Source organism: Symsagittifera roscoffensis, chromosome 7, assembly GCF_963678635.1.
Source record: "Symsagittifera roscoffensis chromosome 7, txSymRosc1.1, whole genome shotgun sequence".
Taxonomy (NCBI): Eukaryota; Metazoa; Xenacoelomorpha; order Acoela; family Convolutidae; genus Symsagittifera; species Symsagittifera roscoffensis.
The window spans coordinates 14,785,684-14,807,897 of record NC_087068.1 but is presented as its reverse complement, the minus strand read 5'-3'; the positions used below and the strand labels follow the sequence as shown (position 1 = coordinate 14,807,897).

The window sequence follows — 22,214 nt, the reverse complement described above, 5'->3', positions numbered from 1 at the left end:
GTTCTTTTGCACATCCATTACCCGTGACACTTTCTTTGCCGGCATCTTTCGTATCTTCCTGTCCGGGACTTTTCAGCTCCCCATTGGTAGCGTTGCATCGCTCACTCCCCTTTTGGTCATTACGTCTTGAGAGAGCTGTCCTCTGCCCATATCGTCAACCGTTCCATAGGGTGCAGTCACCCCGGAACCTGGCGCATTCCCGTTGGCCACTAGTCGTCCAGCTGTCTCTATTAGCTTCATCATCGTCTGCTCCACGACTGGGTCACCTAAGGTATCACTCGGGTCCGGAATTGTCACTCGACCTGTTGTAGCTGGGAGTCGCGTTTCTGTCGTTTGACTCATTTCTCGAGGCGTCAAGAGCTCCATCGGCGACTGCCCACGAGGAATACTCCTTGCAGGCATCACTTTTTCCACGGCTGTAGTCAATGCCACCCGTTCTGATCGCTCCTTGTAGTCCCGCCTCAAGCGTTCAATTTCGTCACCCTGCTTTTTGTTGCAGTCTTCAAACATTTTCTTCCACATGTCTCTGTCGTCCTCCGTAATGAGCATGGTCTTAGTCACTTCATCCAGCTCCTTCCTGGTCCTTTCCAGCTCATCTTGCATCCCATCTAGATCTTGCATGGTTTGGTTCGTTTGAACCCCTTGTTCTGCTCTCGTCCTCTTTGGTGGCACAGCTATTCTCAGTGGCGAACTAGACGAGGCAGCCTCGCTGTTCATCTCTTGATGCATTCTCCTCAGCCCAGGCTTGGGCTTGGAGGGCAAAAGCATCTCACCTGGTTGTTAAGTCCTAGAACTTCCCAATCCAGAGCCCCGTTTCTCCATCTCATCACTTTCATGTTCGGGCGGTCAAGTACTCCCCTCTCTCCGTATGCTGCCATCAATAGGACTTCCGTGGGGCGGTCCCAACGGTTGTCATGCCCCAAGATGTTTATCAGGGCGGTCAGCAACATGACAACCTCTGGGTCCTCCAGAGCGAAGTCTTGGTCCATTAGCGGATGATAGATCGCATCTACCATCGGTCCTACATATGCCTCTGCTAGGTCCATCAATTCATCCAAGTTGAAGTTATCCATTCTCTTTTCAGGTTCGATTCGATTTGATTTGATGATTTGACTCAAGTGAGTAATTAAATGATCAATCAGGATCTACAAAAGAGGTCACGATTATCACAGTTCTCCGTTCCACCTTAGCTCTTGTTAAAATTTATTTAAAACAGTCAGATAAGAAGATTTTGATTCTAAAATTTATTAAAATCAATCGGTCTCTAAAATTTTGGAACTCGACCTAAGATTGGACAGTCCAAACTTTGGATCTATTCCTAAGATCGTTGTTCAGTTGTTCGTGGTCACTAACTTCTTCTTACCCAGGACCTTAATAACATAACACATAACATAACATAATACACATTACCTACTTTAGTCTGACACCCTCTTGCATGTCACCTTAACTCAGCCTATACTTAAGTAATATTTCTTATGTAAGTTTACTTCTATATTAGTATCAGAGAAGATTACGTGTATGAGCGCGTACAGTTCTCGAGGATGCAGTCGTCCTCTGTTCGGGTCGTACACTGGAAGCGAAAGCTCCTTCACATCCCTTTCCACGAGGAAGTCTCTCAGTCTGGTCAAGGACAAGACTAGGTTTTCCGGGTCCACGTGCCGCTTCTCCGTCGCCCGTTTCACTAAGAAACATAGGTATTTTTCCGGTATCTGTGACGTCGCCGGAGGCAAGGCTGCTACACCCCCTATTCCTGGTCTTTGCTTCCAAAGGAAATCTATGTTTTTATATTCTCTCTTAAAATCTGCTGCTAACGCTGTCTTAAAATTTATGTCTGCTGTGATTGCTATCGCACATGTTCTATCTGTGAGTATGAAATCGCTGTCTGTTAGTATTATGCTACTTGAATATTCATTTGATAAGTTAAAATATGACTCAAAGTTAAAATATGTCAGGTTAAATATGTAAGTTAAAATATGTAAGTTAAAATATGTCAGGTTTCTTTGGTTCTTCGCCTGTTTCTGCTTCTAAATCCCATGTCTCTCTTGCTATTCTTAATTTTTTATTAATAAATTTTCAGTGTGGATAAATCCTACCCCCCCTCCCCGGACAAAAACATCCATCAACGTCCCCGTCGATCGCATATCGGGTATCAAATCAAGTTTGGAAGCCGGAATGAGTAGTCGCCCCTCCTGGGCAGCCCAGGAAGGATCTTCTCGTTCGGTTTTCATGTATTTCATGCTTTCACGATCTACATCTTGAATCGTGACACTGGTCTCTTTTGGGTCCGACGTCATTTCGTTCAGCCATTCCAAGACACGCAGATTTGTCAAGTCTTGTTCATATGACCGCCGTTGCTCCTTGTCGAATCTACCTCGGAATTCGACCGGTCATCAACCCACTCATCGTCGTGATCATCGACTATGTCAATGTCCTGTGACACAGTTATTTCCTCTAGACCCACTACTTCTTCCCCAATCTTCTTTAGGTCTATCCTGTCCACTACAAAATCGTCGCCGTAAGGGTTATATTTCTTCTTGGATCTTGTCCTGTCATTCTGACGAGTCTGTATCGTGAACGGAAGATCCGGTTCCAAGTTCTTGGGAACCTCCCTTTGTTCAGGGTCTTGCCAGTCCTCTTCTGCGTAGAGTAAAGTTTCATTGTCTGTTTCAATCACCTCATTTGGGTCCAGGTCCAGTGGTGTACTTGTTCCTTCCTCTATCACTTCATTTCTATCGTTCTTTTCCCTGGTGCCTTTCTCCTTGACCTCACAAGCAGGGTCCATCATTAGATAGTCCCCTTCTTCCATGTCTGCAGGTGTACACCAGTCTTCTGTCGATGGTTTGTGTGGTTTAATGTTTTCGTAATGAGTGACTCGGTCAGTACTCAGTCCATAAAAACGTCCCTCCTGGTGCACCTCCGTAATCATGAAGGGTCCCCTCCATTTTTTTAAATGCTTTTTTGTTCCTTTCGGTGGTATGACGTTCTGAAATACCCATACGTAGTCCCCTACCGAATAAGTTTTTGCACCAGCTGCTTTCTTGTCGAATCTTTTCCTCTGCCTTGCCTGTGCCTGCTGAGTATTTCGTCTACATAAGTTGTTCAACTCTTGCTGTCGTCTAATTACATCCCTTACATAGACCTGTGGTGACGTCTTCTTCCCCTCATACTCTGGGTAGAAGAAAGTCAAGGGCAAAGACTTCTCGTGCCCGGTCAGCATCATTTGTGGACTAACTCTGGTGGTGGAAAGTTGTGTGCTATTGTAAGCTCCCATCACCTGTGGAAGATATCTGTCCCAATCGGTCATGTACCTGGAACAATATACCCTCAGCATCGACTCTAACGTTCGATTCTGCCTTTCCACTAAGCCATTTGTCTGGGGATGGTATGTCGTGGAGTGAGCTTGAGCATTTTGTGAGCGTCTCATTAGCTCTTTCGTGAGTTCTCCTACGAAAGCTGTTCCGTTATCCGATTGAAACGTCATCGGACAACCGTGTCTCGCTATCCACATTTTGATCAAGTGGTCGCACGTCTCTTCCGCCGAGGCAGTTATGCAGGGCACGGCCTCTGCATACTTCGTGAAGTGATCTATCATGACCAAGACTTGATTATAACCACTGTCCGTCATGCATATCTTTTGGTGATATATCTGCACCACCTCGTTGAATTCAGACGACTCGATCGATTGTAGGAGAAATCGCAATTTCCTTTGATCTTTGACCTGTTGGCATGACAGACATGCTGTTACCCACTTATCGCATGCCTTTTTCATTCCAGGCCACTCAAAGCGCTTCAGGATCCTCTGATACACTTTGTCGATCCCCTGATGGCCCATCTGATCATGCGACCTGAATAAGAGTTCTGTCTGATAGAGTTGCGGCAACACTATCGCGTTATACTTGTATAGGACTTTGTCTTCATCTCTTCTGTTGCAAGCCACAATCCCAACCTTGTTCAAGTATAACCTTCCCTCTTTCTGCATGAAATACTGTCTCAGAATGCGGTAACTGTCTTCCTCGAGGTCTGTTTTGTCCGGAGAACCATTTTCGATCCACCTTTTCAGGTTGCTTGTCATGCGGTCATTTCTCTGCGCCCTTAGAAGATCCGATAGTCTGTATCTCGCCTTCAAGTACGTCTTCATGACCTTATCTGACTATTCAGCTCATTGGGCCGATGCGTATCCTCTTCCATCCTAACGCACCAAATCTTTGCCAATGGCTGTGTTTCCTGTTTGAATGGCTGAAGATCAGTCCTGACTACCTCTTTTTGCGGCAACAGACTCATCGAACGTTTCGATACCGCTATTGTCTCCAGATCATCCGATGCGTTATCAAAGACTCTTTCACCTGTTATGAGGTAGCGATCACTATCAGGGTCCTGGTATACCTCTCTATCCAGATCCCTTGCTCGAGTTTCCACTAGTAGTGTGTGGATCGCTAATTCTGACAGTTCCGATCCTGAGCTCGAGTTCCTGTCTGAGTAGGTGTCAATTCCTGAGTTTCGGGAGTTGTCATCTGTTGAAGAGTCTGCGACGGAGCCTGCACCATCTCCTGGGTCAGTTCTGTGCTTTCTTCTCATCCATCTAAACTCCCCGGTCAAAACTTTGTTCTCCAGGTCCTGCTTCCCATCAGGAACTTCCTCATCTACATCAGACTCCCCGGACAAACTTCCTTGTCCCGGGTGTTGATCTTGAACTCGCTGGCTCTTCTCATCGTTCGTCTCCCCGGACAAACAATCTTGCACCAGGTTTCGTTCAACCTTTTCACCTTCTTTATCCTGGTCCACAAAGGTAACGGTTTTCCTTCGCGTATTGCTCCCCTGTTCTGTCCGTCCGTAAGAAGTACTGGTTAAAACCTCGAATGGTATTCAGGATACTAGCTGCTGAACTACTGTCCTACAATCCCTCTCGTTCTCTTCGTGTTGTTGTCTGGACGGCATGATCTTCACCTTTTCCCTGACTGTCAGTGATTCCACTGTTGCTGCCCACTCGGGGTCATCTCTGGTCACCTCTCTTTCTAACAATCCACCCAGTATCCGCATCACTTGCGGTGTGACCTGCACCGTTCTATCCAATAATGAGAGGCTGTTAATGTTCATGCGAGAGAGTTCCTGCTGGACCAGGTTTGAGCGCAGCAACAGATCCAAGGGCACCGGGTCCTCCTTGGATAGGATCTTTATCTCGGCTGCTTTCTCTACAGGTAACTCAGGATGTCCTGGAATTGGATGTCCAGACTTGTCCAACCATCTTCAAGGGAAGTGCTTCATAGGTTTCTTTGTCCAGAAACGAGAATTCTTCCTTTATTTCCGCCTTATTGGCTTGCTTCTGTTCCAGTCTTTCATAGAACTCGGTTTTCTTGCTGAGGCGGTCAGCGTTCTGGTGTTTGTTACGCATCCTGTGCTCGATTATCATGTGGTAGCCATCTAATCTTACTATCCACCTTCCTATATAACTCTGATTCATCGAATATGTCTTTAACCAGGATAACACCCTGTTGTCCAAGCGTAACTTAAAGGGAGCGCTCCCAAAGTATGCGCGGTACTTTCCACAAACGTGACTACTGCAACTATTTCTACTTTTGGTGCACCATATTTCATCTCAGTGTCACTTAACACCATACTGCCATATGCAATGGGACGGAGAACGGTTCTCTCATTCCATTCCTGCTCCTGATGCAGCATTCCCGAGATGGCTACTACTGATGCGTCTATGTCAAGAAGATACATGCCCTTTTCAGTAGGCATGCCTAGCACTGGCGCTTCGCACAGTTCCCGCTTTATTTTCTCAAAAGCCGTTTGAGCTTCATCGCTCCATTCGAACTTTTTCCCTTTGTTGCGCATCAGCTTCTGCATCGGAAACACCTTGTCTGCATATCCTTTTGCGAACTCATGGTAGTAGTTGGCCAACCCTAGGAAGCTCATGAGCTGTGTGTCCGTTCTGGGAGCCTTCCATGTCAACACAGCTTCTACTGCTTTCAGGTCCGGCCTCACACCATGCCTGTCCACCATTCTTCCCAGGTACTTGATTGAATCCCTAAGGATTTCACATTTCGATGGTTTGCACTTCAAGCCTGCTCTTTTCATGCATCCAGAGACCTCATCGAGCCGATCAATGTGGTCTTCCAGGGTCGGTGTTGCTATGAATACGTCATCCACGTGACACATCACAAGATTCCCGTACTTCTTTGTCACTCTGGTCAAAGCCTTAGCCATCAGTCTTTGAAAAGTGGCCGTTGCGTTGCACAAGCCGAGGGGCATCCTCTTCCACTGGTACAACCCCAACTCACACGCGAACCCGGTCTCTTCTCTATTCTTCTTCCGCAGAGGGACCTGCCAGAAGGCAGAACCCAAGTCCAATGTGGTGAAGAACTTGGCATCACCAAGTGGAGAGGCTCTCGTCTATTCGCGGTATCGGGTATGCATCTCTTATCGTTACCGCGTTCAAGTAGCGAAAGTCGCAACAAAATCTAAGCTGCCCCCTTTCTTTTTCGCCATTACTACCCCGCAAGCCCATGGCGATTTCGAGGGTTCTATCATGTCGTATTCGAGCAACATTTCTATTTCCGCCCGGCACGCTTCCGATTTATGTGGCGTCATTTGTCTTGCGCCTTCCCTATGGGAAACGGCGCCTTCCTCAAGTTTGATTTCGTGTTCGACGAAACTACAGCAATCGATGTCCGCCTTATGTCTTGAGATTACATCCGCATTCCGATTTAAAACCGCCCGTAGTAGCTCGAAATCTCCTTCGCCTATTTTCCCTTTTAAGTGTTCTTTCTCTGGCAAAACCGGTTTGTCAGACTCTAGTTCATATGACGGGGGGCGTTCCAGAATATTTGAGAAGCTCAATAAGCCATCGTCCGTGTCGGACTTCATTGAAAACAATTTATGAATAGATTTCAATTCATTAATTCTTTTTAAAATTTTTTTTTTATTGGCATGATAAGGACAGTCTTTCACACTATATTTCTTCAAGTTTTGTGTCTCTTCATAGTCGGTCCTCACCGGCAAAGCGTAACCAAGCTTCTTTCCACGCTGGATTGAAACCGTGGTGTCCAGTGTGTTCAATAACACACTGACACACAGTCCGTTTCGCGTTACCGAGAAGCTCCGGCCTAAAATCACTGAGCTTTGACTATTTGGATTTGGTACCAAACAAACATTTTTACTATCACTTAAAGAATTTAAATTTCTCATTCTAAAAATTGCTACTATTGCTTGTCCCGGCTGTAGTTTTACTTTTCTGTCTAAAAAAATTGGTACCTTGTTTTCGTCTGTTATTATCCTATTAATTGATTTTTTAACATACTTCCGATCCGGGTTCCTAATCATTATTAGACCGTTGTTCAGGTCGATCCTCACGTCGTATTCCTGACAAAATCTCTGCCCAAGATGAATTGGTCGGCGTCATCCAAGTTCTCTACCACCAGGAAGCTCATCCAAAGATCCCGTCCTCCCATGTGGAGAACCGTTATTGGTGTTCTTCCGGCTACGGAAATCGCTCCTCGATTGGCGGCTGCCAGTCGGAGATTCGTTGGAATTAGATCTTCCCTCGTGAATCCCATTCTTTCCCAAGTTTTTATCGGCATCACACTCACTATCGCTCCTGTGTCCAGAAGCCCTGTGACTCCGATTTTCTTGGCATTGGTGTCGAGCAGATGTGCACAGTCCACAGCTGCTTCATACCCAATGTGTACTGCGTCTTGCTCCATCATGGCATCAAGGCCTATCCTGCGGACTTTGAGTTCTTCTTCACCCAGATGAAGCTTCTTTGTACGAGTGCCACCCGTTTTTAGTAGTGCTCGCACCTCTCTCAATTCAGTGCGTGGCTCCACTTGTCTCAGATAATCTGCATATGTATCCAAATGCATCAAAGTGAAATCTGACGGTTCGCTCAGATTTCTGATTACCAGGTGTCCCGCTACCGAGATTATTGACTGTATTTTGCTTCCTTGTTGCACCATACCGAACCTCTGCCCGGAGATCACATTAAGTTTCATGCTCAAACTACTTGGTGCCTTCGTCTCTTCGACTTCTGTTGCCTCGAAGGTATTCAGTTTCTCCTGTAGTTTCTCATTTTCCAGTTCGAGCTTCACTTTTTGTTCGATCTCTTTTGTCACCAGTTCCTGCTGCACTCTATTTAGAGCATCCCTCGTGGCTGCCCTATAATCAATCTTGAAGTCAACGGCCGCAATCACTGGTTCCGGTTCGCATGTCTCTTCAGTTACCGCTTGCATTTTCTTCGTCGCCAGCTCTTGCGGTTTGTCTTTTCTGCGCTTTGTCTTTTCTTTCACTCCTGATAAAGCTTCCTCATGCCTCGGATGCTTGATGTCTGCTACAGCATCCCAGAATTGCGGACAATCCGATTTAAAATGACCTTCCAAGTTGCAAAAGAAACACTTCGGGCCGAATTTTGTAATTACTCCTCTCATGAAATCTTCATGTTCGACTTCTGACGCATCTTCGTCCTCGAGGCAAAAGCCTATTGCTTTCGTGCCCTGTTTATAAGTTGGGCATGCTGACACATGATGGTCCGTTGAACTGCAATTGGCACAAGAGCGTCTCTTGTCCATATCATCCCTCGGTTTGTACCAGTTGTTCCCTTGGTTTGCTGGTCCGTTGTTAAAATTTCCACAATTGTTCTTAAAATATCCAGATCTCGAAGGAGGTTTCAACAAAAGATACTCTTTTGACTTGAGCCTCAACTCCTCTGGTGTTGGCGCATTGGTTGATAGTGGTGTGTAATGCGTTGCTAGCATTGTTCGAAGCTCATCATTCTTCACACCATCGATGAATTTTGAGGCTACCGCCAGGTTCATCCTTCTGTTCGACTCGTCCGGTTGGCTACGCCTTCTAAGCATCTCCAAATCGTCTAGAAACTTGTCTATCGTCTCATCTTCTCGTTGCCTCCTTTTCTCGAAGCGCATCATTGCTTGGTATCCTTGCACCCCTGAGCCAAAACGATTCAACAAGATTTCGAAGAATTTCTCAGCAGTATCACGCTGATATTGATTTTTGGCCATCACAGAGTTTAGGGCTGTCCCTTCCAAGTTATTGGTGAGCGCACTGCACTCTTGCCTTTCTGACAGGTCTTCTTCCTCATAATGCAGTTTCATCACCTCTGTCCAGGTGTCAATGCAGCCGTCAGATTCGTCTTTATAGCATCTTGGTTTCTGAAAGACTCTTCTAGACTTTTCACTGCGTTCATTAGTTCTGGATAACCTCGTCAGGAATGTCTCCAAAGACCTGTTCAGGGGTTCAAAGGCTGTGGCCATTGCCGTAGCATCTCTTGAGTGCCCCGCCTGAGTATCATCGCACCTTGTTAAGGGCTCTGTATTCGGTGCAACCCTGCAATCCGAATCGCCGTGACTGTTTCCCCTTTGGCCCACATGACTTCTCCTTGGGATCGCATGTCTCCTGTTACCGGAATCACCTCTCCCAGTCGCATGTGTGCCTTGCGTCGGTCGATCGTTTGAGGTCTGTTTGTTCCCAGTTGAACTTGCTCTACTGTTTGGGCCCCATGTTCTATTATCCCTTGTGGCATAGCCTGATGAACTGCCCCTACCTCTAGTGGATCCATATGTCCTCCTCCTTTGATGGCCATTGAAGTTCACCTTCAACTCCCTGCTGGGACCTCCCGAGTTCGGTTCCCCTTCTTTTGGTCCACTCTTGCTGCCTAGTAGCCCGTCCAACCTATCCATGATAGCCTGAGTTCGCCTCTCCATCATCGCATCTATCTTTGTGTCAAGAGTCCCAAGAGACTGCTCTTGCTGAATTCTTAACTTCTCCATGTCGTCTCTCAAGCGTAACTCTCTCTGTTCCGCTTCTCTTGTCATTCGCGACAAGTTCTTCTCTATGTGCGTGCTCGTCCGTTCTTTCCTTCAAGCGTTTCTCGCTCCTACCAACTTTTTGTCTATTGCGGTTTATTTCCTCCCGCAGACTTTCTCTTTCAACGTGGACTGCTCTTTCTAGTTCACTCATTCTTATGGACATTTGTTCATTTTGTTCTCTTATACTGCCCACTATGTTGTTCAAGGCTTCTTCTAATGATGCCCCGTTTTCTACTAATGGCGTCACTAGTGGCGGTGTCACACTGTCGATATCAGGTAGTTTTGTGCTGGTCGAGATTCGGGCTTTGATTCTCTGCCTCGACGTCTTTTCATTATCCACCTCAGGATCCGCCGATGCATTGCCTCGCCCTATGTTTCTATTCTCCCCAGTTCGCGTCTCCGAATTTGTCATACTCACAAAGTCTCTTGACTGGCCTGATGTGTTTGTGTCTTTGCTTATCGTTCTCACCACACCAAATTTGTCCATGGTTCCAGTCTCTCTGTCGGTGTATGCCTCATTCTCCCGGGTCGATCTATTGAGGCTGACTTGAGATCCAAAGTCCACTTGCTCCTCATTGTCCTCTTCTTCCTCCTGGGATTCACCTTCATTTCCTGTACCCACTCCCATGGTGAATGGAAAGATGTTTCCGAAAGTGTTCTTCATTCTTTCTGAGAATGATGACGTTGTCTGTTTCTCCGTCACGCCTGCCATCATGGTGTTTTCTGTGGGAGGTCTTCTATTTGCGACAATTTCAGTAGAGATGTCGGACAGTTCCGACATCTCCTCTCGGTCCAGTGTCCCGGTGGAAGTGGCAAAATCCTGGCCTTGTTCTACCGGAGTAGATTCACTCGCCAGCCTTCTGTCTCTCCCCTCCGGTCCATGTATTTCCTGGTTCTCATTCATGGCCTGGTCCGGATGGACCTCTACTTCTAGCCTAGCTTTTCGCTCTTCTGAGGACTGTTGCTCCTGGTTTCAACCATTCTGCCTGAAACCGTCTCCCCTTTGTCGGTCCGGCTTCGTGTGATCCGTTCCACAAAAGGGTCGGTCATTGCTTTTCTTTGCTTTTCAGGTATGAATTTCCTAGATCTATTACCTCGTTTAGGTATTCTTGTTTTGTCTAGACTCATTTTCACTTTATCACTTCTTACTATCTATACACTCAGTTCGATTGTTAGTGTCTTTTTGATCTGACTACTGATAATAATAACACAACACAATAAATTCCGAAAGTTTCTATTAAATAGTGACCACGAATCCTTGTATGTTACCACGGCAGAGCGTATTTACAACCAACTTATTCACAATAATCGATTAAGATTTGAGAACTAGCACAGTATGATGATATCAGTCAATTTAAAAGATAGTGTATTCCCTACCCAATCGAGCACAAACTGTTGATTTAAAACCAGATATAACAAAATATATGAATTCTATGAAAAACGTATGTGTATTGTACTTTTAGTCGGTCGCAGTACAATAGTCGTACTTGTTTTTACAAAAAAAGAGCTTTGCCTAATTGGTGCTGCACCAAACAGACAAAACTTGAAGGCAGTAATTTTCTCAAGTGGGCGTTTATTGCACCCACCGAGTCCTGTGTTACCTATCTGCCTTCGGACTGCCCGAGCTAGACCTACTAAAATCTTCAGGGCAGTCACTTTTCTCAAAAACGTTTTGGATTTCAATCCACACCAATGAGTTACAAACTGCTTTTTTTTAATTTAGACTTAGTGTCGCGAATATCCGAGTTTGGACCTGTTTTGTTTTGGTCTGGTCTTTTTTGAAAGGCAAGTTACCAGTGCAGTCACTGGTTCCTAGCCTGTCTCTTAATAACCTAACAACCCTCACTATTTTTCTGTTTGTATCAACTAGGAAGGGTATGTGGTCCTTCCCTAGACCCTTCCGCATTGAGGTTAAGCCTCTTATTTGAGAATTCACGCTAACGGTGAAGGGTCTTATCGCTAGCCTAATTTCGGCTCTATCAAGGTTTTCTGGTGCCTTTAGCCTTCCCTATTCTTCAAAAACAGCGTAAAATTGCCTTATTCAACAGTTTCTACCCTTTGGTAGGGGTGTAAGGGCTTTCCAAATTTTTTTTTATAAAACGTGAGGGGTCTACCCTCCCGAATTGGTGAGTTTGCTAAAAACAATCTGAAAAAATTTTCACGCTTTTTTTTTGAATAACTTTTGTTCCTATTAGTAAGCTCGGCTAATTTCTGATCTAATGGTACCAAGAATTACTGGATCTGTCCAGTAGTTCCAAAGTTATTAACCAAAACGTCTTTTTTCTAAAGTCAAGAAATATCTCTCTTATAGGTTCCGCCTAACTTTTTCAGCAATTCTGTTCTTTTCAACCTAAAAATTATTGATCCGAGCTCAAAAGGCCTATATTTTTCTAGTTAAATGCCAAAAACCCGATCTAGAACGCTTTAGTTGAAAAAATTTTTTAAAAAAATTGCTACCTGGACACCTCCGGATTGATGAATCTACTGAATCAAACACGTTGAGTTCGATTTCTCTGTAATCCGGAAGGCTTTCGGTAAACGGGTCTTAAAACCTGTAGATTCACTAGTGGAAGTTGACCGAACAACTATTTGTACTGTCCTAACTCAAAAATTTCAAAAAATTCTTTGATTTTATAGTGTTCCGTTTTCTCAAAAATCGCGAAAACTCGGTTTTTGGTACCAAAATAGTTCCAACCACTTCTGAACTAAACTCAACCGCTTCTACCTATTATACTAGCACAGTTACGATGTAACTCACTAATTTAGCGCTTTTTTCCGTTTCAAAAAATATCGATATTTTAAAAATCGCGGTTTGTGGGGGGGTCAAAATATCGCTATTTTGACCCTAAAAACCGGTCCGCCTACTGTGTTTTTCACTGAAAAACGATATAGTAGTATTAATATATGCTATATAAGTAAAGATATTAGTAATACTATACCCCTCCGGGTTTGTTCAATATCCGAATTAAGGTGCTTAACTCGGATTTTCGCAGTTCGGTGAAGGGTCACTACAGTGCAGCACTGTCGAGCCCACCACAGATCTTATTTTTTGTACCAAAAGGGATACAAAACTTGTTAACGATACCCAACAGTCGACTGTCGTTGTCGTTGAGCCCCTCCTTGTTGCTCCTTGTACTGCTTGCCGGATCAGTCTTCTCCCAAGACCCCTCCGGATTGAGCGCAAATCAGCAGACCCTCCGGATTGAGCGCAAATTAGCATTAACGTGCTTGAATACTCAAACAACCCTGCAGTACAAGCCTCACAAACGGGCTATAAAAATGATCGTAACGATCCTGATTGATATAAATGCCTGTAACAACAATATATCTATCAACAACAAACGGGAGGGTCGGATCACATCTTGTCTGGGGGGATGATTTCTACTGATTTTTTACTTTTTTTAAACTATTTTTGTTTTTTTTTTCGGATCTTTTTTATTTTTTTTTATTTTTCTTGGGTACTATATTACTTTTTGTTTGGTTTTATATATATCTTCAAGTGTTTTTGGTCACGGACCACTCAGGAGATGACGGGACCGCGTATCCCCCACCCTTCCTGGTTCGTGAATTTTCGGTCTTATCTAGGTTAAAAAGCTATTCACGGGAATCCGGAAGGCTTCCGCGATCCGAACTACCCCTCCACCCCGGCGGTTAGGGCCTATTATAGGGCGTTATTATGAGCATCCGCTCGGCGCGGAGTGCTCGTTAACTGTTCTGTCGGTCATGATGTTATAAAAGAATAACACCCAGGAGCGCCATAAAAACAGCTATGTAACAATCGCCCGGAAGTTCATATCGACGGAAAATTAAGCTAGGTTCTAAGACGACTGGCCAACGTCTAAACAGAGCTCTACATGCTTTTCACTGTCTTTACCAAAGCCAGTTCTTTTGGTGGTCTTTTCAACATCGGGTCGACAAAAACGTTACTGTTCTCCGGCTTCGACCAGAACGCTCAAATTAACTTAATTACATGCAAAATAGTGAGCTCATGGCTGGGTCTCAGTATCCCCAGACCTTGAGGTCACTCCTAAAAACAGGACTACTCCTACTTATTATATTACTATTGTTTTTGTTCAGTAGATAAAAATCATCATCTCCATCGAAGATGGATCAACCCTTTCCCCCAACTCCTAGCTTCTCATCGTCGTAAAATGAGTTCAGATGTTACATAAATTCAATTCAAGACATAATCAGGAAGCTAAAAGTTTGTATAAAATGATATGAGTCCAATTCCCGAGACCCCTACGGATTCTTGAATCCGGGTAAATAACAACCTTGTCTTCTTTCCGGAAGGCTGCTTTTCCACCCTTCACCGTTGTTGTGAACGGCCTTGCAACGATTGTAGCGGCACAATCTCTGCAACTCGGAACGGTCTCTGCTGACTCTGCAATTCGTTGTTGTTTTTCTTTCACAATTCTCGTAGTTATCGCTATCGCAATTATTGTTGTTCTGATTTTTTCTGGTTTTCTTCCAAAATGGCAGATTCTGACGTTTTTCAGAAATATGACGTCATACTTCGAAATTTTAAAAATTTGAAACACCAGAATATTCCAGCCTTCACAGTTTGACTAATCGTTCCAATAACACTGCTAATCCTTCAAAACTGCTTCGGAAGGTTAGCTGCTAATAATTCGAAATTGCCGAATCTGCATTTTCGTCCATTCTGGTCGAATGTCACACTCAGGTCGTAAATTTGTTCCGTTTTCAGAATGTTTTTAAGGTCCCGGAGTACAACCATATAGTCCCGGAGTACAACCATAAATTTCCGTCATCTAAATACCAAATGTGAATTTTTGACTCCAACTGTTTGAATAATGTCTGAATTGTTTCCACAGAAAGGGGTGGGGCTTCAATATCGCCTTGCTGAGTTCCGTCTTCTGACCTTACGATGGAGCTTCCATAAAAAAAGGACTAGGTTTACTATACGCGCGACGGGTAGGTTTACTATACGCGCAATGAGTTCGACAGTATATTAATAAATGTTTTCTCGTGTCGAGTTGCGTGTTCTTATTGAAGAAACGTAACCCGTATCGAGTTTAATTTTAAACACATCAACACTAATAGTCTCCTTTTATCATTATCTTTTCCTTATCCAGAAAACTCCGAGGATTTTGACTGGATAATGTGATGAAGGAACTCCTGACTGGAACCTCGGTTACTATGATACTTTCGACTTCTGATTACGTTTAAAAGTTAGAAGAATTATTTATCACTTTTTATCCTAAAAGATTGATTTGCTGAAAGATCGGTCTCCAGTCAGAAATTTCAGGGCCCTGTTCTGATATGCGAGCAGTCTTTTGCAAAAATGAGAGTGCTTTGGGAATGATTGAAATCGTGTAGATTTTCAGAAAATTGAAGATGGGAGATTAGGTGAAGCTCAACAAAAATGGTGATGCTGAATGAGCATTCCTGGAACTCCTTGCAGAGTGGGTTAGTACGATTTCTTAATCATATTCATAAATATGTTTCCATTAAATCAAAATCATCGATGATGCAAGAGAAAGTAAGTTATCAGAACCCGAGATTGTAGAAATGCTGTCCCGGAAAACGTTATACTTTTACTTTTGTACTTCATCGATTAACGAGGCTATGTATTATGTATACTGCTGTAGAATTCTGACAATCAGGTCTCAGCAATACATTCTCTTGAACAAAAAAAAATGAACGTTTCTGTATGAGATAAAAATGAGGTAAAGAAATGTATCACTGTAAGCGGGACCTAAACTTTTTTCCCGTGAACAACGTTCTTACAATTTACAAATCTTGTTTGCTTTACTATTTAACTTTAACAAAGTAGAAGTTCGTTCCCTCTTGGCCTAGAGGTAACGTGGTCGCTTTTGCACCCTGAGGTCGGGGGTTTGAGTCCCGGCCGGACTTTACTTTTTTTTCAATGTGTATGCAATTGAATTTTTTCAGGTAAAAATTGAATGGCGGGACTTTATTTTGCTTGCTAAAGTTTTGTCGGCTTAGTTGCCAAATCACAGATTTTTATTTAGCTGTAAACAATTTTCAGTATAATTGCAAGTGTTGTTCATTGTAGTTTCAAGGGGGTGCTTAAAACATTTTTTTTACAAAACAAGTTTTTTTGTCGGCTCAATTTTGTGTCTGCTCAAAGGTTGTCGGCTTTGTTTACGTTTTGTACGTTCTCTTCTGTTGCTAATTTAACCTTTAAATGTTTTGCTTTGAATTAATTTTTATTGAAAAATACGAAAATTTTGGTAGACCATATTTTCTTTAACATTTTTCTTTTTTTTGACATAAGTTTTATGTTTTTGTCGTATTGCAAGTGATGCGAAGCTCCGCTTTGCCTATGATTTTACTCTTCCAATTCATATCTGTTAAAACGGTGGTTTGGGGGTCCTGCTTTGGCAGGGATTTTTTTATTTCAAGATAATTCATTTCTAGACACAAGAAGTAAAAGAAAAACATGGTGGGTCTTAACATTTGTTTCGTTTTCGAACAATGAATGATATAAATGTGAGTCCTAAAGGAGACTCTTCGCCTTTAACTGATCCGGAGAACGGAAAACTTGATATTAAACCTGACGATGAAATAGTGGATTTGACTCACAAAAGAATTGAAAAGATACAAGGCTTAGAGGTTTTGAAATGTGTGGAAACAGTGTGCCTTCGTCAGAATCTGATCAAGAAGATCGAGGGGTTGAACACCTTGACAACTCTGTTGTCTCTTGACCTGTATGATAATCAGATTCCAGAAATAGAGAATATAGAAGGGTTGATAAATTTAGACCAGCTTGATCTTTCTTTCAATTTCATTTCATCAATTCAGAATCTGTCTTCTTTGACCAATCTAACAAGGCTCTATTTGGTCCAAAATAAAATACCGACCATCGAAAATTTGGACTCGCTCATAAACTTGAAAATTCTCGAGCTAGGCAACAACAAGATACGCAAGATCGAAAATTTGGGGACTTTGGTGAATATCGAAGAGTTATATTTGGGCGGAAACAAAATATCTGTGCTAGAAAATATTGGTCACCTGAGCAAATTGAGAATACTAAGCGTTCAGCAGAATCGCATTGTAAAGATTTCAGGTCTTGAAGGATTGCTAGAATTGGAAGAAGTCTATTTGAGTGATAATGGAATTGAAGTTATTGAGAATCTAGACTGCAATCTTAAATTGACGGTTCTGGATTTGAGCAATAACAAGATTTCCAAATTGGAGAACATCTCTATGTTAGTTGAGATAGAAGAATTATGGCTGAATGATAACGAAATAAGTGACATTAGGCAACTGAAGGAGTGTGAAGAAATGACGAAGATTGAGACTATTTACCTGGAAGGAAATCCAGTGCAGAAAAGCGACATGACAGGATACAGGCGGAAAATAAAACTAAACATGCCGGAGTCACTCAAACAGATCGATGCTACTTGGTGTAAATGATCAATAAACAACTTGTTGGAATCTTCAAATATAAAAACATGTCTCATCCCCAATCCAAAGAAAAACAATTAATTATTAGAGCACGAGTCAAAAAGTACTGCCAAATGATTAGTTACAATTAAAAAGTTTGAAGCATGTTTTGAAAAAAAAAATGCTGACATTTTATTTGAACGTAGTAGGGCAAATGAATTATCAGCAGCTGACCGAACTAAAATACCCTTTACATACTATTTCCCATTCTTACCTAGGCATTACAGTTTAGTCAGAGATTGTTGACTCGTGTTCTATTAATTAAATAGAAAAACTCTGTATAAATTAGAGGACATAAAGGTTGAAATATTGTGTATTTTGATAAATTGTAGAAACCTCCAATTTCAGAAAAGTTAGTTCATATATCTGCAGATTTTAATATCTGAAGCTCATTGTTTCTAATGAAAATATTCATGGAACATCCGAAAAAAAATCTTTTTTTTTTTTCAGTCTAAGACGAGCAAAACAGGATATAGAGGCCGATAGAACCAATGGCGGGATCAACAGTCCAAAACAGGTCCCGGTTAGATCGACACGCTCACCACGATTGCCAAGGTTAGTTATAATTTCCAATGAAGCTAGCAGTTTTTTCAGGGTAGCCATTAAATCCTGGATATTTACATTTGCGAGAGCAAGTGTCTTGTAATCGGAAGCCAGACTTCTTTCCCCGTAAACAACTTTGTTTTTTTTTTTTTACAAATTTTTATTTTTGTGCACTTCTTTTGTATTAACATTAACCAGGTTCTTTCCCACTTGACCTAGGGGTAACGCTGTAGCCTTGCACCCTGGGGTTAGAGTCTCGGTCGGACCTTGTTTTTTTCAGTATGCATGCAATTGTAAACATTTTTTTTTTCGGTATAAAATTGAATTATGGGACTAAGTTTGTCTGCTCAAGTTTTGTAGGCTTAGTTGTCACATCACGGATTCTGCTTGTCCTGTAAGCAACTTTCATTGCAAGTGCAGGTGTTGTTCATTCTTTTTTCTGGGGGCAATTGAAAGATTTTATAAAAGCGTTTTTTTTCGGCTCAACTTGTGTCTGCGTAAAGATAGTCGGCTTTGTTTCCTCCTCGCACGTTTTATTCCGTTGCTAATTTAGTATTCAAATGTCTGGCATGTTTGCCTAGAATTAACTTCTATCGAGACATACGAAATTTTGAATTTTGTTATACCTAGTTTTCTCAACGTTTTTTCATTTTGTTTTTACTTATGTATTTTATGATTGTTGTATCGCAAGTGGCGCGAAGCTCCGCTCGCCTTTGTGTAAGGCGTTTACAAGTTCGGACTGAAACAGTAAATCAATTTTGTTTTAAGCTGTAATCTCTTTATTAGTGAACCTTAGCAACTTCGATACTTCTTCCAACCTTGTTTTTTAAGTATAATTTTTTTTGAATGGTCGGTTTTTAGTTTGTCTGCTTGTCCTTTGACGGCTTAGTTGCCAGAACGGTTGAAATTGTCTGGTTCTTTCAGCAAATTTCATCGTAGATATAATTTCAGTGTTTTTGATTTATCCTGTAATTTCCGCAAGTTGTATATTTTCCTTGTTTTTTTTTCGCTCAAAAATATTTAGGACAACAATTTCTTATGGAATTTTTTGGCTCAATGGGCGTGTACCCATTTGTTCTCGTCTTAGTAGCCGCTTGGTAAATGCTAAAAGCTTATTTAAAACTAGTGGTTGTGTTTTCCGACTGTTTTTCTAATTACTTACTTTTTTTTCGAAAGTTTTCACTTTCTCGCTTTTATGATTGTCTCATTTTCCATTCACTAGCGAAGCTCCGCTTCGCCTTGGTGTGAATGAAACCATTTAAAACTTTCTAGCGTGATCAAAAAAGCATACGTTTTTTGAAGGAAACGTTTGACTTATGGCTGGAGGGTCATTTGAGAGGTATTCTGGATGCTGAAACTTCAAAGAGCTAAAATTATCTAAAAATTCAAAGAGCTTTAAGACAGTATAATTTTAAATGTCAATGAACGAAGTAAAGACTTTTAGTTTGGCTGTGCGTTTGTTTTTTGGTTTTTACGCTCAAATTTGATTTTTTTCTCTGTTTGACTCTTTTAAAATTAATTAATAGTCATTGATCAAATGGAGGAAAATAACGCTCTCCGATTAGAATATCGCTATCTATTTAGAAGAAAGCGGAAATGGCGCGATAAAATGTTAATAATATTCTTTTATCGTAGGTGGAAATGAATTTTCAGATTTTCGAGTGGAATAAAAAATTACCTTTTGATCCAGTTTTCTCTAATAGGGTTAAATTTATCAATTAATTACAAATATTTCCTGAATTTTGAAGAGCTTTCAGGGCATAGAATTTTTCTATGCATTCGAAAGTTGAGAATTTTTCAAAAAAATAAGTCAGTTTTTCGTTTTCGTTGACTACACTGACATTTTCCATTTTTTGCTGGCTATGTTTTTTCTTTTGTGGTTGAACTGTTCCATGAATGCATTCACTGTCAAACTGATAATATCAATCAGGTTGAAAATGACCATTTAAATTGTATGTCGCGTCTTCAATTAGTGTTGCAAAAATTTTTTTTCTGGATTTCTCTTCATTTTTTGCCAAAGATAAGTTTGGTCGGAATTATTAGTTGTACCGGTGCTGGAACCGGCTGTACTTTCTCATAATCTTTTTCGCTATTTGGAAATGATTGATCTTTTTTTACTTATAACCAGGCTTCGCAGTTTAAAAAACGAAGTGGTTTTGACCTTATAGGTCTCGATATATTTTTTCAAAAAAAGTTTCAAAGGACCTTAAATAAATACAGAGCTGCATTCATACATAATAATACATTAATGAATGCACTTAGGTACAGTGCTGATTTAAGTTATCCGGACAAATTGAATAAAACTTGAATTTTCAAACACGTTTTTCTCAAATTGGGTTAAGATTAGACAAAAACTGAAGAGAACAAAAGTGGCTTAGATTCCATCTGAATTAATATGAAGCAATTTTTTCTCCGAAATTCTCAACCAAAATTTTAACCCAAAATGCGTCATTTTGGTTTCTAATAAATCAAGAATTACGCTGAAACTATTCGTTAATTGATGAATACATATCACAAGAAGCCTCTTATACAGCCCAACAAAGTTCTAGAAGGGTTAAATCTCCCAAGACCAGTACAAGAGAAAATATTTTGGCTAGGTATTCAAGAAACGTGATTTTACTATCTTAACCCAAAATCTTTGATTTAAAACAAATTCTAAACAATTTACTCCAATTTTTGGAGATTTAACCCTTCCAGAACTTTGTTGAACTGTGTGAGCGGTTTCTTGTCATGTGTAAGCGGTTGCTTGACTAAGTTTGTCTGCTCAAGTTTTGTAGGCTTTGTTGCCACATCACGGATTCTGCTTGTCCTGTAAGCAACTTTCATGGCAGTTGCAAGTGCAGGTGTTGTTCATTCTATTTTCTGGGGGCAATTGAAAGATTTTATAAAAGCATTTTTTTTTCGGCTCAACTTGTGTCTGCTCAAAGATAGTCGGCTTTGTTTTCTCTTCGCACGTTTTGTTCCGTTGCTAATTTAATATTCGAGTGTCTGGCATGTTTGCCTAGAATCAACTTCTATCGAGACATACGAAATTTCGAATATTGTTATACCTAGTTTTCTCAACGTTTTTTCATTTTGTTTTTACTTATGTATTTTATGATTGTTGTATCGCAAGTGGCGCGAAGCTCCGCTCGCCTTTGTGTAAGGCGTTTACAAGTTCGGACTGAAACAGTAAATCAATTTTGTTTTAAGCTGTAATCTCTTTATTAGTGAACCTTAGCAACTTCGATACTTCTTCCAACCTTGTTTTTTAAGTATAATTTTTTTTGAATGGTCGGTTTTTAGTTTGTCTGCTTGTCTTTTGACGGTTAGTTACCACAACGGTTGAAAATGTCTGGTTCTGTCAGCAAATTTCATCGTAGATATAATTTCAGTGTTTTTGATTTATCCTGTAATTTCCGCAAGTTGTATATTTTCCTTGTTTTTTTTCGCTCAAAAATATATAGGACAACAATTTCTTATGGAATTTTTTGGCTCAATGGGCTTGTACCCATTTCTCCTCACTTAGTAGCCGCTTGGTAAATGCTAAAAGCTTATTTAATACTAGTGGTTGTGTTTTCCGACTGTTTTTCTAATTAGTTTCTTTTTCTAAAATTTTCATTGTCTGGCTTTTATGATTGTCTCATTTTCCATTCACCAGCGAAGCTCTGCTTCGCCTCGGTGTGAATGAAAGCATTTAAAACTTTCTAGCGTGATCAAAAAAGCATGCGTGTTTTTGAAGGAAACGTTTGACTTATGGCTGGAGGGTCATTTGAGAGTTATTCTGGATGCTGAAACTTCAAAGAGCTAAAATTATCTAAAAATTCAAAGAGCTTTAAGGCATTATAATTTTAAATGTCAATGAACGAAGTAAAGACTTTTATTTTGGCTGTGTTTGTTTTTTGGTTTTTTACGCTCAAGTTTGATTTTTTCTCTGTTTGACTCTTTTAAAATTAATTAAAAGTCATTGATAAAACGGAGGAAAATAACGCTCTCCAATTAGAATATCGATATCTATTTAGAAGAAAGCGGAAATGGCGCGATAAATTGTTGGTGATATTCTTTTATCGTAAGTGGAAATGAATTTTCAGATTTTCGAGCGGAATAAAAAATTACCTTTTGATCCAGTTTTCTCTAATAGGGTTAAATTTATCAATTAGGTACAAATATTTCCTGAATTTTGAAGAGCTTTCAGGGCATATAATTTTTCTATGCATTCGAAAGTTGAGAATTTTTCAAAAAATAAGTCAGTTTTTCGTTTTCGTTGAGTACACTGACATTTTCCACTTTTTGCTGGCTATGTTTTTTCTTTTGTGGTTGAGCTGTTCCATGAATGCATTCACTGTCAAACTGATAATATCAATCAGGTTGAAAATGACCATTTAAATTGTATGTCGCGTCTTCAATTAGTTTTGCAAAGTTTTTTTTCTGGATTCT

The 22,214-nt window shown here is 41.2% G+C and overlaps 3 protein-coding genes across 6 annotated transcripts in view; all 3 read left to right on the top strand.

The window, feature by feature from the left end:
- LOC134851455 (DDB1- and CUL4-associated factor 5-like) overlaps nt 1-22,214 on the top strand; it is a 333,286-nt gene that overhangs the window by 290,842 nt on the left and 20,230 nt on the right. The window lies entirely within an intron of this gene.
- Nucleotides 1-22,214, top strand: part of LOC134851453 (uncharacterized) — a 326,278-nt gene that overhangs the window by 290,847 nt on the left and 13,217 nt on the right. For all 4 annotated transcript variants that reach the window (XM_063867556.1, XM_063867554.1, XM_063867553.1 and 1 more), the window contains exons 2-3: nt 15,172-15,251; nt 17,706-17,810. In XM_063867556.1, the coding sequence (XP_063723626.1) occupies nt 15,208-15,251; nt 17,706-17,810 (149 nt within the window). In that variant the 5' untranslated portion in view covers nt 15,172-15,207. The remainder of the gene's footprint in view (nt 1-15,171; nt 15,252-17,705; nt 17,811-22,214) is intronic.
- On the top strand, nt 15,330-17,350 carry LOC134851456 (protein phosphatase 1 regulatory subunit 7-like). The gene has a single exon (XM_063867558.1). It carries the CDS (start codon nt 16,284-16,286, stop codon nt 17,223-17,225), a length of 942 nt encoding a protein of 313 aa, XP_063723628.1. The 5' UTR covers nt 15,330-16,283; the 3' UTR covers nt 17,226-17,350.